The sequence below is a fragment of the Coregonus clupeaformis genome, chromosome 35 (assembly GCF_020615455.1).
Source record: "Coregonus clupeaformis isolate EN_2021a chromosome 35, ASM2061545v1, whole genome shotgun sequence".
In the NCBI taxonomy this organism is placed as follows: domain Eukaryota; kingdom Metazoa; phylum Chordata; class Actinopteri; order Salmoniformes; family Salmonidae; genus Coregonus; species Coregonus clupeaformis.
In genome coordinates this window covers 15814576-15829560 of record NC_059226.1, presented here as the reverse complement: position 1 = coordinate 15829560, position 14985 = coordinate 15814576, and the positions used below count along the sequence as shown (strand labels likewise).

Below are 14985 nucleotides of genomic sequence, written 5' to 3'. Positions count from 1 at the left end.
TCAGCTATGTTTTTTTAAAAGGCAGTAAATGAGAATGCATCCCATAATCTTATTTTTGCCCCACCAAGATTTACATGCTAAAATCGCCACTGATAATTACTAATATCATTTCTATACTGAACAAAAATATAAACATAACATGTAAAGTGTTGGTCCCATGTTTCATGAGCTGGAATAAAAGATCCCCCCAAAAAAATCTAACACACAAAAACCTTATTTCTAACAGGGATTGTTTACATCCCTGTTAGTGAGCATTACTCCTTTGCCAAGATAATCCATCCACCTGGCATATATGGCATATCAAGAAGCTGATAAAACAGTATGATCATTACACAGGTGCACCTTGTGCTGGGGACAATAAAAGGCCACTCAACACAATGCCACATATGCCTCAAGTTTTAAAGGAACTCGCAAATTGGCATGCTGACTGCAGGAATGTTACCAGAGCTGTTGCAGAGAATGTAATGTTAACTTCTCTACCTCAAGCCACCTCCAATGTTGTTTTAGAGAATTGGCAGTACGTCCAACCAGCCTCACAACCGCAGACCACGTGTAACCACGGCAACCCAGGACCTCAACATCTGGCTTCTTCACATGCGGGATCGTCTGAGACCAGCCAACTGGGCAGCTGATGAAACTGAGGAGTATTTCTGTCTGTAGTAAAGCCATTTTGTGGGGAAAAGCTCATTCTAATTTGCTGGGCCTGACTCCCCAGTGGGTGGGCCTATGCCCTCCCAGGCCCACCCAGTCATGTGAAATCCATAGATTAGGGCCTATGGAATTTATTTCAATTGACAGAAATCCTTATATGAACTGTAACTCAGTCAAATCGTTAATTGTTGCATTTATATTTTTGTTGAGTATATATTGTCTTGTCTTTCTAAGGTCCTGTGGAAAAACAGAAAAATCAATTTAAAGAAGACAAAAGCTGTTGCTTGTAGGGAGGGTTTTCAAGGCTGGTAAGACCAGAGACAGATGAGTTGGGAGACTTGTTGACCGGGATCATTGATAGCCTGTAACCCCTGGAAGGTATCCCTGATGATGACCATTTGGGCTGCATTTACACAGGGAGCCCAATTCTGAAATATTTTGACCAATCAAATTAGCTCTAAAAAAAGATCTGATGTGAAAAGAGCCGATGTGATTGGTTCGAAAGATATCAGAATTGTGCTGCTTGTCTAAACACAGCCGTTGTCAGTTCAGATGGGGGACCATTCCAATCCTCATTTGGTAGGACACATTCATTCAACAAGTGCCATCGCTGAGTGCAGGGAATATGCAATGTTGTCAGTCATCTCTTGCACTCCCATTATAAAAGTTATGTAATTAACTCAACTCTTGAAGAAATAATGTTCTCTAATGCAGATGATCACCATAGCTTGGAGGGGATAAGACAGGATGAAGGTCAGCCCGCAACATATGCAGCAGCCAGGAGGGAAGAATGTGTCACTAACATGGGCCGGAGGACAAAGATAAAGAGGCTGAGCATGCATGAGAAACTGGCCATGGAATTTAATGAGCGCAAACTAGTGTATTTAAAAGAAGAGCATGATATGAAGATGTGAATCCTTCATGTTGTGTTGGCTATGAAGGAGGAGAGAAACATGAAGCAGCAGCAGTACCAATGTTCCTCTCAAACCAGCACCAGTTCGGGGTCCCGATATTACCCTTTGTGAATCCATGGCTATTGTTTGCTTCTATCACTTGAGCTATCTATGTTGTGAGAAGTGCTACATCGCAAAATCATCTCTGCAGGCTTGTCCATTTCTGTCATTGTCTGCCTCAAACATGGGAACATCTGGGTCATCCTCGTCTTCAATGTGAGGATCTGGGCAGCCATGCTGTTTGAGGTAATTGTGAAGCACTGCAGTTGCAATGATAACAATGCAGCATCTTCTTGGTTGAAAGCGCAATGTGTTTCTGAGACATTGGAAGCGACTCTTCCATACACCAAACATGCGCTCCCCTACACCTCTGGTGCGGATACGAGCTTGCATGAAGATAGGGGGTGAACAAGAAGTCGGTCTGTGCATACCCACGGTCACCAAGTATAATTACACTATTGTTGTCTTCCTTCAAGCTGAGCATACAAAGAGGAGTTTTGGAAAATCTGCAAATTGGGAGTGCACACACTTTGTACATTTATTGAGAACCATTCTTTTTACAATTCCTGTACTCCTCAGCATCTGCTGCAGAGGGAATTTGATGTGAATATGACATTCATCTATACAGCCAATGACTCCAGGCAAGTTCCCATATTCATAGAACTCTACCTTGTAGTTGGCTTGGGCAGCAGCATCAGGGAACTTGCGTAATTGTCTTTCAGTTCACATGTAGCACTGCAGACTTTGTGGACTATTCTGCATACAGTCGTTTCACTTATACCACACAAATCTCCTGTTTCATGAGGAAGGTTGCAGATGCCAAAAACCTCAAAGTGATCAGTACTTGTAGGGAAGGAGGGATGGGCTTTCCCCTAAGACAGTCAGATGAAAGCCTTGGCTCAAGCAAACAAATGTCAGCTGCATTTTCTTTGTACATATGGAAACGGTCACGGAAATTAGATTTAGTCAAAATCATTCAGTGGGTTGCTCGTCTATAAGTCAAATCAAATTGTATTTGTCACATACGCCGAATACAACAGGTGTAGACCTTACCGCGAAATGCTTACTTACAAGCCCTTAACCAACAATGCAGTTCAAGAAATAGATTTGAGAAAATATTTACTAAATAAACTAAAGTAAAAAATTAAATAAAAAGTAACACACTAAAATAACAATAACGAGGCTATATACAGGGGGTACCGGTACCGAGTCAATGTGCGGGATTACAGGTTAGTCGAGGGAATTTGTAAATGTAGGTAGGGGTAAAGTGACTATGCATAGATAATAAACAGTGAGTAGCAGCAGTGTAAAAACAAAAGGGGGGGGGGGTTGTCAATGTAAATATTCCAGGTGGCCATTTGAGTAATTGTTCAGCAGTCTTATGGCTTGGGGGTAGAAGCTGTTAAGAAGCCTTTTGGACCTAGACTTGGCGCTCTGGTACCACTTGCCGTGCGGTAGCAGAGAGAACAGTCTATGACTAGGGTGGCTGGAGTTTTTGGGCCATCCTCTGACACCGCCTAGTATATAGTCCTGGATGGCAGGAAGCTTGGCCCCAGTGATGTACTGGACCGTATGCACTACCCTCTGTAGCGCTTTATGGTCGGATTCCGAGTAGTTGCCATACCAGGCGGTGATGCAACCGGTCAGGATGCTCTCGATGGTGCAGCTGTAGAACTCTTTGAGGATCTGGGGACCCATGCCAAATCTTTTCAGTCTCCTGAGGGGAAAAGGCGTTGTCGTGCCCACTTCACGACTGTCTTGGTGTGTTTGGACCATGATAGTTTGTTGGTGATGTGGACACCAAGGAACTTGAAACTCTCGACCCGCTCCACTACAGCCCTGTCGATGTGAATGGGGGCGTGTTCGGCCCTCCCTTTCCTTTAGTCCACAATCAGCTCCTTTTACTTGCTCACATTGAGGGAGAGGTTGTTGTCATGACACCACACTGCCAGGTCTCTGACCTCCTCCCTATAGGCTGTCTCATCATTGTCGGTGATCAGGCCTACCACTGTTGTGTCGTCAGCAAACTTAATGATGGTGTTGGAGTCGTGCTTGGCCACGCAGTTGTGGGTGAACAGGGAGTACAGGAGGGGACTAAGCGCACACCCCTGAAAGGCCCCCGTGTTGAGGATCAGCGTGGCAGATGTCTTGTTGCCTACCCTTACCACCTGGGGGCGGCCCATCAGCAAGTCCAGGATGGCCTGGGGGCGGCCCTTCTGTCTGGCCTTGGTGGTGCTCTTTGATCATCATTGAAATAGTCCAGTTAATCAATTTTCCTCCATTGCCAAGGTCAACCTGTGGGACAACATCCATTAATCTGAAGTTAAACCTGACTCTGGCCAGGTTTAATTTAAGCCTTCACTTAGATCTAGATTAACTCTAATTGTACTTCTGGAAATCAGATTTTTTAAATCTAGACTAGGGTAAGTCTGAGACTATTTTAAACCATGTCTGAGAAATGCCATTTCAGTTAGTCTAATTTATCATGCCAAAACATGATTCAAAAATGTATTCCCTGACAGAGAGATAGCTAATGAAACACTAGCCTTCTGAGCAAGCAAATTGACATTTACAGTAGCTGGCTAGACTAGTCAAACTGTAACATTGGCTAGCGTTCAATGAATTGGCTAAATATGGGCAACGGAGATCACACGATGCTGCTGAGCGGAGGACGGCTCAAAATAATGGCCAGAATGGAGCGAATGGAATGGCATCAAACACATGGAAACCATACCATTCCACCAATTCCGCTCCAGCATTTACCACGTGCCCGTCCTCCCCAATTAAAGTGCCACCAACCTCCTGTGATGGAGCTACCTCTTCATATGATCAAGACAATTCAGATTGCATGCTGCATATTTCAAGTACACTCCAAAAAACATATATTTTCCTTATTTCAGTCTTTGGGAGCTCGTCACAAACGGTCAATGCTATCTGGTATCCTTGGGACGTCCCTACCCCATTGAAGTTGACATGTTAAATGGTTAAGGTTAGGTAAGGGTTATGGTTAAGGTTAGGGTTTAGGGTAGGGACATCCCAAGGAACCCAGAGCACTGACCCATCACACAGACAGACAGCAGCTTATGTTTTCAAGTGAGGCTGTGTTTACATCTTAGCTGCCTTCATCACAAGGGGTATGTACGGGAGCTCTGATTGGTTGCAAGTTTAGCAATTCGGCAAATTTGCCTGAGCAGACAGTGTTGAAATTTACTTTTTATGTGAAAATGTGCATGAATTAAAGGTGCCAACACATTTTATAGTCATCATACGAATGTTTTACTGTCATATACAAAAAAAACAGCACCTCCCTCGACTGGGATCGATCAACTTCATGTATTCAAACTTTTCTGGCGCATGGCATTACCCCCTTTTTCGTGATATCCAATTGGTAGTTACGATCTTGTCTCATCGCTGCAACTCCCCTACGGACTCGGCGAAGGTCGAGAGCCACACTGCTTCTTGACACGCAGCTCGCTTAACCCGGAAGCCACCTGCACCAATGTGTCGGAGGAAACACTGTCGACCTGACACCAAAGTCAGCTTGCAGGAGCCCGGCCCACCACAAGGAGTCGCTAGAGCACGATGAGACAAGGACATCCCGGCCGGCCAAACCCTCCCCTAACTCGGACAACGCTGGGTCAATTGTGCACCGCCTCATGGGTGTCCCGGTCACAGCCGGCTGTAACAAAGCCTGGGATCGAACCCGGGGCTGCAGTGGCACCTTAGCACTCATTGTTGAATTTGCGATTTCCAACTTGTTGTGTAATGATGAGCCATTGGACATGCCAGTAGATTGCCGACTTGATGCATGATGATGACTGCTTGTCTAGCTTGCTAGCTAAGATTTTGAAAGTATGATGTTGACATGACCAGTCCAATGAAAGCTACTGTAGATATAACGTGATTTGACGTCATTTTATCTGTGGCCAATGACCTTGAGCCTTCTGGATGGGCACTTCTAATGTAAGTCTATGGCAGCACCTAATGGGCTTGAATTTTTCGACCTCTACCTGTAGATGTTGCAGGGACGTAGTGTTCCCATGAGTGACAGAACACTGAGCCAATCACAGCGCAACTAGAGAACATTACCAACCCCTATGCTCCGTATTTTCTGCTGGCTGCCCCACCACCACAGAAAGCGCTGAGCTAGGCTGAAACACCTGCATTTAGGAACTGCCTTACTCAAGAAAGCAAAAAAGAGTGTATGTGGCTTGTATGTGGCTTTATTAACTCAATTATTATTATTATTTTATTTTTTACATTGTTTGCAAACTGATATGTGACACATATTAATGCCAAAATAATAACATGCAAAACAGGCAAAACAAAATAAAATGACACATACTTACCATTGTTTCATCTACAAATAACATTGCTTTATTAGCTATGGTCTCCTTCAAGGTTTTATGGCAGACTACCCACCTGCTGTACTGGGTATTGAAGGGAGCTAAGGTCTTCACATTGAATTTAGATATTTGTGCTATATTTTTTTATGTAGCCTAGGCTGCTGGTGTGGATATTTTTCCCTTAGAAATACCAAAATAATGATGTCATTCTTCCAGAAAAATAGGGTGTTGCGTGGCGCACGTCCATACGTGCATCTTCAAAAACGTCGCTGATGGTGGTTTCGGGGAGGCGCTGGAAAGGGTTGTTTACCACTTTGCAAGCTGAACGATGTCCATTTTGTGAAACCCGGTCAGCCGAATAAAGCTTCGTCCCCGTGAAAAGGAATATTCAAAGGAAAACATAAATTAAGCAGACCAGTCACTATCCGAAAGGAAAGGAAATCTTATCATATGTCCGCTATCCAGAACCTCCAAACTTTCGGTAAGACATTTCAACGAACGACGTGTGAACGTTAGTGGGGGAATGGCGGTTGGTAACGTTAGCTAGCATTTGCAAACATTTTGACGACGTTACAACTAAATATTACATTTGGTTTTAATAATACATTGTTAATAATTGTCTAAATAAGACATCTGGTTAGTTATATCGAACATTTCCTCCCGATTGTAAATAAGTCAATAGCATGGCAGGTTTTTTTTTTTGTTAACGTTTACCAACAAGACTGGCAACACCTATCAGACTTCAACTAGGCCGAATTTAATTTCCTTGGGTAACGTTAGGTCCCAGCATCTGAGCATCGTTTTGCTTGTGCCTGATATGCTTACTAGACCGGGCGTCTGCCATAGCGCGCATGTTGATTTTGGCCATCCACACCAGATGCGATCAGGACACGCAGGTTGAAATATCAAAAGGAACTCTTAACCAACTATATGTCTTTGGGGACAGGTAGAAAAGCATTGAACATTCATGTCACTTTAGTTAGCTTGCTGCTGCTAGCTAATTTGTCCAGGGATATAGACATTGGGTTGTTATTTTACCTGAAATGCACAAGGTCCTCTACTCGACAATTTAATCCACATATAAAAGGGTAAACCGAGTTAGTTTCTAGTAATCTCTCCTCCTTCAGGCTTCTTCTTCTTTGGACTTTATATGGCGGTTGGCAAACAACTAAGGTGCATTACCACCACTGACTGGAGTGTGGACCTCAGTTCATGTTTCAATCACCCACGTGGGTATATGCTCCTAAAAACCAATGAGGAGATGGGAGAGGTGGGACTTGCAGCATGTCAAGAAATAGAACCAAGTTCTATTTTAGCAACTGGCTATGCAGATAATTGTTGGAGCAGTGTGGGTGCAATGATTGAACAACATGTACAGTGGGGAAAAAAAGTATTTAGTCAGCCACCAATTGTGCAAGTTCTCCCACTTAAAAAGATGAGAGGGGCCTGTAATTTTCATCATAGGTACACGTCAACTATGACAGACAAAATGAGGAAAAAAAATCCAGAAAATCACATTGTAGGATTTTTTATGAATTTATTTGCAAATTATGGTGGAAAATAAGTATTTGGTCAATAACAAAAGTTTCTCAATACTTTGTTATATACCCTTTGTTGGCAATGAAACAGGTCAAACGTTTTCTGTAAGTCTTCACAAGGTTTTCACACACTGTTGCTGGTATTTTGGCCCATTCCTCCATGCAGATCTCCTCTAGAGCAGTGATGTTTTGGGGCTGTCGCTGGGCAACACGGACTTTCAACTCCCTCCAAAGATTTTCTATGGGGTTGAGATCTGGAGACTGGCTAGGCCATTCCAGGACCTTGAAATGCTTCTTACGAAGCCACTCCTTCGTTGCCCGGGCGGTGTGTTTGGGATCATTGTCATGCTGAAAGACCCAGCCACGTTTCATCTTCAATGCCCTTGCTGATGGAAGGAGGTTTTCACTCAAAATCACATGATACATGGCCCCATTCATTCTTTCCTTTACACGGATCAGTCGTCCTGGTCCCTTTACAGAAAAACAGCCCCAAAGCATGATGTTTCCACCCCCATGCTTCACAGTAGGTATGGTGTTCTTTGGATGCAACTCAGCATTCTTTGTCCTCCAAACACGACAAGTTCTATTTTGGTTTCATCTGACCATATGACATATGACATTCTCCCAATCCTCTTCTGGATCATCCAAATGCACTCTAGCAAACTTCAGACGGGCCTGGACATGTACTGGCTTAAGCAGGGGGACACGTCTGCACTGCAGGATTTGAGTCCCTGGCGGCGTAGTGTGTTACTGATGGTAGGCTTTGTTACTTTGGTCCCAGCTCTCTGCAGGTCATTCACTAGGTCCCCCGTGTGGTTCTGGGATTTTTGCTCACCGTTCTTGGGATCATTTTGACCCCACGGGGTGAGATCTTGCGTGGAGCCCCAGATCGAGGGGAGATTATAAGTGGTCTTGTATGTCTTCCATTTCCTAATAATTGCTCCCACAGTTGATTTCTTCAAACCAAGCTGCTTACCTATTGCAGATTCAGTCTTCCCAGCCTGGTGCAGGTCTACAATTTTGTTTCTGGTGTCCTTTGACAGCTCTTTGGTCTTGGCCATAGTGGAGTTTGGAGTGTGACTGTTTGAGGTTGTGGACAGGTGTCTTTTATACTGATAACAAGTTCAAACAGGTGCCATTAATACAGGTAACGAGTGGAGGACAGAGAAAACTCTTAAAGAAGAAGTTACAGGTCTGTGAGAGCCAGAAATCTTGCTTGTTTGTAGGTGACCAAATACTTATTTTCCACCATAATTTGCAAATAAATTCATTAAAAATCCTACAATGTGATTTTCTGGATTTTTTTTCCTCATTTTGTCTGTCATAGTTGACGTGTACCTATGATGAAAATGACAGGCCTCTCTCATCTTTTTAAGTGGGAGAACTTGCACAATTGGTGGCTGACTAAATACATTTTTTCCCCACTGTATGTGTACATTTATTTCTCAGCGCTTGCTGAAAAATAAATGTATACATGTTATTCAATGATTGCACCCACACTGCTCGCACGTGGCCAGGCGCTAAAATAGAACTTGGTTCTATTTGTAACATACGACGCGCTGCAAGTCCTGCTTCTCCCATCTCCTCATTGGTTTTTAGGAGCATATACCCACGTAGGTGATTGAAACATGAACTGAGGTCCACACTCCAGTCGGTGGTGGTAATGCACCTTAAAGTTGATTGCCAACTGCCATATCAATTCCAAAGAAGAAGCCTGAAGGAGGAGAGATTAATAGAAACTAACTCGGTTCACCCTTTTATCTGCAGATTAATTGTCGGAGTAGAGGACCTTGTGCATTTTAGGTAAAATAACACCCCAATGTTTATATCCCAGGACAAATTAGCTAGCAACAGAAAGTTAATATAGTTGGTTCAGAGTTTGTTTTGATATTTCAACCTGTGTGTCCTGATCGTGTGGGAGGGGAAAATCAACATGCGTGCGGTCTGGTCAGCTTGTAAGACTCGTGGATAGGACGTTAAGTCACCAGTTCATCGGCCTGCATCTTTTGTTATCTAGGTCAAACAAAACAGTGCCATCTTAGCTATCGCTTTATGTTGCTTCCTTGTAATTTTGTTTTTAACTTTATTTGTGTCTTAACATTTACATTTTAGTCATTTAGCAGACGCTCTTATCCAGCGCGACTTAGTTAGTGAGTGCATACATTTTCATACTAAAGTAAAGTGATTTTGTTTTTAAATAGTATTGTTCTTCCCACAGACCCCTTTGCTGATGCAACTAAGGGTAATGACAGGCTCCCATCTGGGACTGACGACTACATCCACATAAGAATCCAGCAGCGTAACGGCAGGAAGACTCTGACCACGGTCCAGGGCATAGCCATCGACTATGATAAGAAGAAGCTAGTCAAGGCCTTTAAGAAGGTATGTTATGGCAGGGAGTTGAGACACTGACACTAGCTGGTATACTAAGAAAGGTCCATGTTTTGTTCTACAGGCCTTTTGACTAGTTCTGCTTTGGCCTACCCACTTGGGAGCCAGGCCCCGCCAATCAGAATGAGTCTTTCCTAACAAAAGGGCTTTATTACAGACTGAACCTCCTGAGTGGCGCAGTGGTCTAAGGCACTGCATCGCAGTGCTAGCTGTGCCACCAGAGATCCTGGTTCGAATCCAGGCTCTGTCGTAGCCGGCCGCGACCGGGAGACCCATGGGGCGGCGCACAATTGGCCCAGCTTTGTCCAGGGTAGGGGAGGGAATGGCCGGCAGGGATGTAGCTCAGTTGGTAGAGCATGGCGTTTGTGGGTTCGATTCCCACGGGGGGCCAGTATGAAAAAATAGAAATGTATGCACTCACTAATTGTAAGTCGCTCTGGATAAGAGCGTCTGCTAAAATGACGTAAATGTAAATGTCAACAGAAATTTGCCTGCAATGGGACAGTGATTGAGCACCCAGAGTATGGTGAAGTGATTCAGCTGCAAGGTGACCAGCGCAAGAATATCTGCACTTTTCTGATTGAGGTATGTTTGAGTCTTGTCCCTACTATAGCACATTGCACCCAGCATATACTCCACACTTGTGTGTACTAAGTGGGCATCTGTCATGGCCCCTACAGAAGGCTCCCATACAAAAGCCCCTGTTTGTAAACAGTCCAGCTGCGATGGTAGTAAATGTTCTGTGACTGGAGTGCAGAGTTCCTTTGTGTAATGTCTCTTCTCCCCTCATCCCACTTCCAGATTGGCCTTGCGAAAGAGGAGCAGCTCAAGGTCCACGGATTCTAGGAGCTCTCAGCAGCCCCCTCTCCCCTGGACCTGATACTTTTGGCCATGTAGTGTATGTGGACACCCCTTCAAATTAGTAGATTCGGCTATTTCGGCCACACCCGTTGCTGACAGGTGTATAAAATCGAGCACACACCATTCAATCTCCATAGACAAACATTCAGTAGAATGGTCCGTACTGAAGAGCTCAGTGACTTTCAACGTGGCACCGTCATAGGATGCCACCTTTCCAACAAGTCAGTTCGTCAAATTTCTGCCCTGCTAGAGCTGCCCCGGTCAACTGTAAGTGCTGTTATTGTGAAGTGGAAACGTCTAGGAGCAACAACGGCTCAGCCGCGAAGTGGTAGGCCACACAAGCTCACAGAACAAGACCGCGAAGTGTTGAAGCGCGTAGCGTGTAAAGATCGTCTGTCCTCGGTTGCAACTCTCACTACCGAGTTCCAAACTGCCTCTGGAAGCAACGTCAGCACAATAACTGTTCGTCGGGAGCTTCATGAAATGGGTTTCCATGGCCGAGCAGCCGCACACACACCTCAGATCACCATGCGCAATGCCAAGCGTCGGCTGGAGTGGTGTAAAGCTCGCCGCCATTGGACTCTGGAGCAGTGGAAACGTGTTCTCTGGAGTGATGAATCACGCTTCACCATCTGGCAGTCCGACGGACGAATCTGGGTTTGGCGGATGCCAGGAGAACGCTACCTGCCCGAATGCATAGTGCCAACTGTAAAGTTTGGTGGAGAAGGAATAATGGTCTGGGGCTGTTTTTCATGGTTCGGGCTAGGCCCCTTAGTTCCAGTGAAGGGAAATCTTAATGCTACAGCATACAATGACATTCTAGACGATTCTGTGCTTCCAACTTTGTGGCAACAGTTTGGGGAAGGCCCTTTCCTGTTTCAGCATGACAATGCCCCCGTGCACAAAGCGAGGTCCATACAGGATTGGTTTGTCGAGATCGCCGTGGAAGAACTTGACTGGCCTGCACAGAGCCCAGACCTCAACCCCATCGAACACCTTTGGGATGAATTGGAACGCCGACTGCGAGCCAGGCCCAATCGACCAACATCAGTGTCCGACCTCACGAATGCTCTTGTGGCTGAATGGAAGCAAGTCCCCGCAGCAATGTTCCAACATCTAGTGGAAAGCCTTCCCAGAAGAGTGGAGGCTGTCATAGCCGCAAAGGGGGGACCCACTCCATATTAATGCCCATGATTTTGGAATGAGATGTTCGACAAGCAGGTGTCCACATACTTTAGGTCATGTACACTGAACAAAAATATAGATGAACAATTTCAAAGATTTTACTACGTTACAGCTCATATAAGGAAATCAGCCAATTGAAATGAAATCATTATGCCCTAATCTATTGATTTCACATGACTGGGCAGGGTTGGGTCTGGGAGGGCATAGACCTACCCACTTGGGAGCCAGGCCCAGCCAATCAGAATGAGTTTTTCCTAACAAAAGGGCTTTATTACAGACTGAACCTCCTCAGCACCCTCTCACTAACAGGGATGTAAACAAATTTGTGGGCAAAATATGAGAGAAATAAGCTTTTTGTGCGTTTGGAAAAATTCTGGGATCTTTTATTTCAGCTCATGAAACATGGAACAGCACTTTACATTTTGCATTTATATTTTTGTTCAGTATAGTTTATAAGGACTGTGCCAAGACCTTTGTCTTTTTTTGTTTTCCCCCATTAGATTTTGTCTGTATCCTACAACTCCGTTACACCTCCTTCCCACTGGGCACACATTGGTTGAATCAACGTTTCCACGTCATTTCAATGAAATTACCTTGAACCAATGTGGAATAGACGTTCAATTGACGTCTGTGCCCAGTGGGTTCCTTCCTTCACTTATTTGCTTTCCCTCCTTCCCACTACTGTTTGCTGAAAGGATGGGCTAGAATTCCACTTCGGTGCCTATTTCTATCAAGTCAATTCTAAATCAGAGGTCACTGGTCACAAAGGAACAAGAGAATGAGGCTGGTCACAAGATGATGCTTATGAGGAAAATGGGAAGGTGTTCAGTGATGGGTCCCCATGTAGACCTACCTGGTTCTGAAGGCTATCGATCATCCCCAAGCGTCCACCCATGTCTTTACGGTCACCAAGGGAGCTTCTCTCCAGATCTTCCTTGATCTGTAGCTCAAGCTGTGCGTTGGCTGCCTCTAGTGAGTGCACGTGAGCCGTGCACGTGAGCCATACAGACACCAACAAATCAACAAGAGCCTCACATTCATACAACACACATCCTAGGTAGGCTTCTCACTGTTTTAGCCACTAAGAGAGAAATCACACCAGAGCAACTGAGTGTACTTGAAAGCAGCGGGTGGCCATTCCATCGCATCTGACCAGAATATCAGCCGATTCTACACCTAATTGTAGCCTAAATAACTACCATCCACTTTCTCCTAACTGAAAAAATAAAATCCTACATTTGTGAAGTGAAAAGGTAACTCATTTACCTTCTCAATGTAGGACGCAAAGCGACCATTAAGATCTTGCATGTTCTCCCTGTCGTTGACGCACAGGGAGCCTGAGAAGTTTGTCGCGCTCACCGGGACACTTGATGCATACCCCATTGAGATGCGGGTCCCATATCCTCCCACACCATCGCAAACACTGTTCCAGCGTCCCCCTCTGCGTTCGGGGGAGAGCTGCTTAGCGCCGCTGGCACGCAACAACTGCATTGATGCTGCCATGACTGCTGTCAACGCCTCTCCAACCTGGGGTCTGATGGGATGCTTTGAAGGGCTTTTTTGAACTGTGCAAATGTAGGCGTGATGAAACCCTGCCCACTACACAGATCTACCAAAAACATTTGTGGGCATGTCTAGGGTGGAATGATATTTTCTGTCTTTCAAGTGTAAATTGGATCGAAGGCACGATCACTGTCAAAAAGGTCAGAGACAAAATACCTTGTAAAACTCTTCTTCTTTCAGGGTGTGGACCAATATATCTTAATTTTTAAGTTGCCTACAGTGAAAAATACTTTAACCGGTTAAGTGAAATCTAAATAACGCAACATCAAAAGTCACATTTTAAGTGGTAAATTGAATAAAACATGAGGCTCTTTATTATAAACTGGGTGGTTCTAGCCCTGAATTCTGATTGGCTGACATACCGTATACCATGGGTATGACAAAACATTTATTTTCACTGCTCTAATTATGTTGGTAACCAGTTTATAATAGCAATAAGGCACCTTGGGGGTTTGTTGTATATGGCCAATATACCACGGCTAAGGGCTGTGTGTAGGCACGTTGTCCATAAGAACAGCCCTTAGCCGTGGTATATTGGCCATATACCACACCCCAGGCCTTATTGCTTAATTAGGACATTGTCCTAAAGTCACCAGAATAATATTCCTTTCCAAAATGTTGACACATTGCTTAAAGTAAATTTTTTGTTGAAAGGTAATCATTTCCACCCAAAATGACAGGTACTTTTGACATGTTATGTCTGACAAAAACTGTTCTTGCTAAATTCAAGCTATCGACAGCATATCATCTTGGAATTGGAATAATGAAGTTCAAAAGATCACTTTCAGCTTTTCTTCCATAATGAGAGTAATTTACACTGCCACAGAAAGATTAATGAGTTGTTTATTCAGCAGGAAAATGTTATCAGACCAGATTTCCATTATTTGTGGTCCTCTGTAGCTCAGCTGGTAGAGCACGGCGCTTGTAACGCCAGGGTAGTGGGTTCGATCCCCAGGACCACCCATACACAAAAATGTATGCACGCATGACTGTAAGTCGCTTTGGATAAAAGCGCCTGCTAAATGGCATATTATTATTTATAAGTGAAGATATAAAAAGTGACAATGACGATAAAAGCCACTGGCTCTGTGGATGTCATTCTGTCTCTACACCAGTTTTTCCCAAGTGGTGCTTCAGGACTTGGGACCTATTGGTGGGTTACATTTGTACATTTCAGTCATTTAGCAGACGCTCTTATCCAGAGCGACTTACAGTTTTTATTTATATATTATTATTATTTCATACTGGCCCCCGTGGGAAACGAACCCACAACCCTGGCGTTTCAAGCGCCATGCTCTACCAACTGGGCCAGTTCCTTCTTTATTTTTTTTTTGGTGGGGGTCAAAAGACACAAACAACTTTAGGAGGCACTACACGGATGAACAGTGGGCTAACTGCAAGATCATTGAGTGCCAATGGGTGTGTTGTTTACAGCAAGAAAGCCACTCATTACACTTTATTTCTTGGTTGGTGGCACTACACCAAAACTATGTTGGT

At 44.4% G+C, this 14985-nt stretch overlaps 1 protein-coding gene across 1 annotated transcript; it reads left to right on the top strand.

Moving 5' to 3' along the window:
* Window positions 1–6294: 6294 nt before the first annotated feature.
* Window positions 6295–10795, top strand: LOC121570519 (eukaryotic translation initiation factor 1). The gene is made up of 4 exons (XM_041881987.2): window positions 6295–6431; window positions 9707–9870; window positions 10363–10464; window positions 10681–10795. Exons 1-4 carry the CDS (start codon window positions 6401–6403, stop codon window positions 10723–10725), a joined length of 342 nt encoding a protein of 113 aa, XP_041737921.1. The 5' UTR covers window positions 6295–6400; the 3' UTR covers window positions 10726–10795.
* The last annotated feature ends 4190 nt before the right edge of the window (window positions 10796–14985 follow it).

What these genes read in the sequence shown, in the direction of transcription:
- LOC121570519 (XM_041881987.2), top strand. Translation starts at nt 6,401, where the DNA reads ATGTCCGCTATCCAGAACCTCCAAACTTTCG. An exon ending in CCAGAACCTCCAAACTTTCG is followed by an intron (nt 6,432 to 9,706) that starts GTAAGACATTTC and finishes TTCTTCCCACAG; the next exon opens with ACCCCTTTGCTGATGCAACT. An exon ending in TAGTCAAGGCCTTTAAGAAG is followed by an intron (nt 9,871 to 10,362) that starts GTATGTTATGGC and finishes AAATGTCAACAG; the next exon opens with AAATTTGCCTGCAATGGGAC.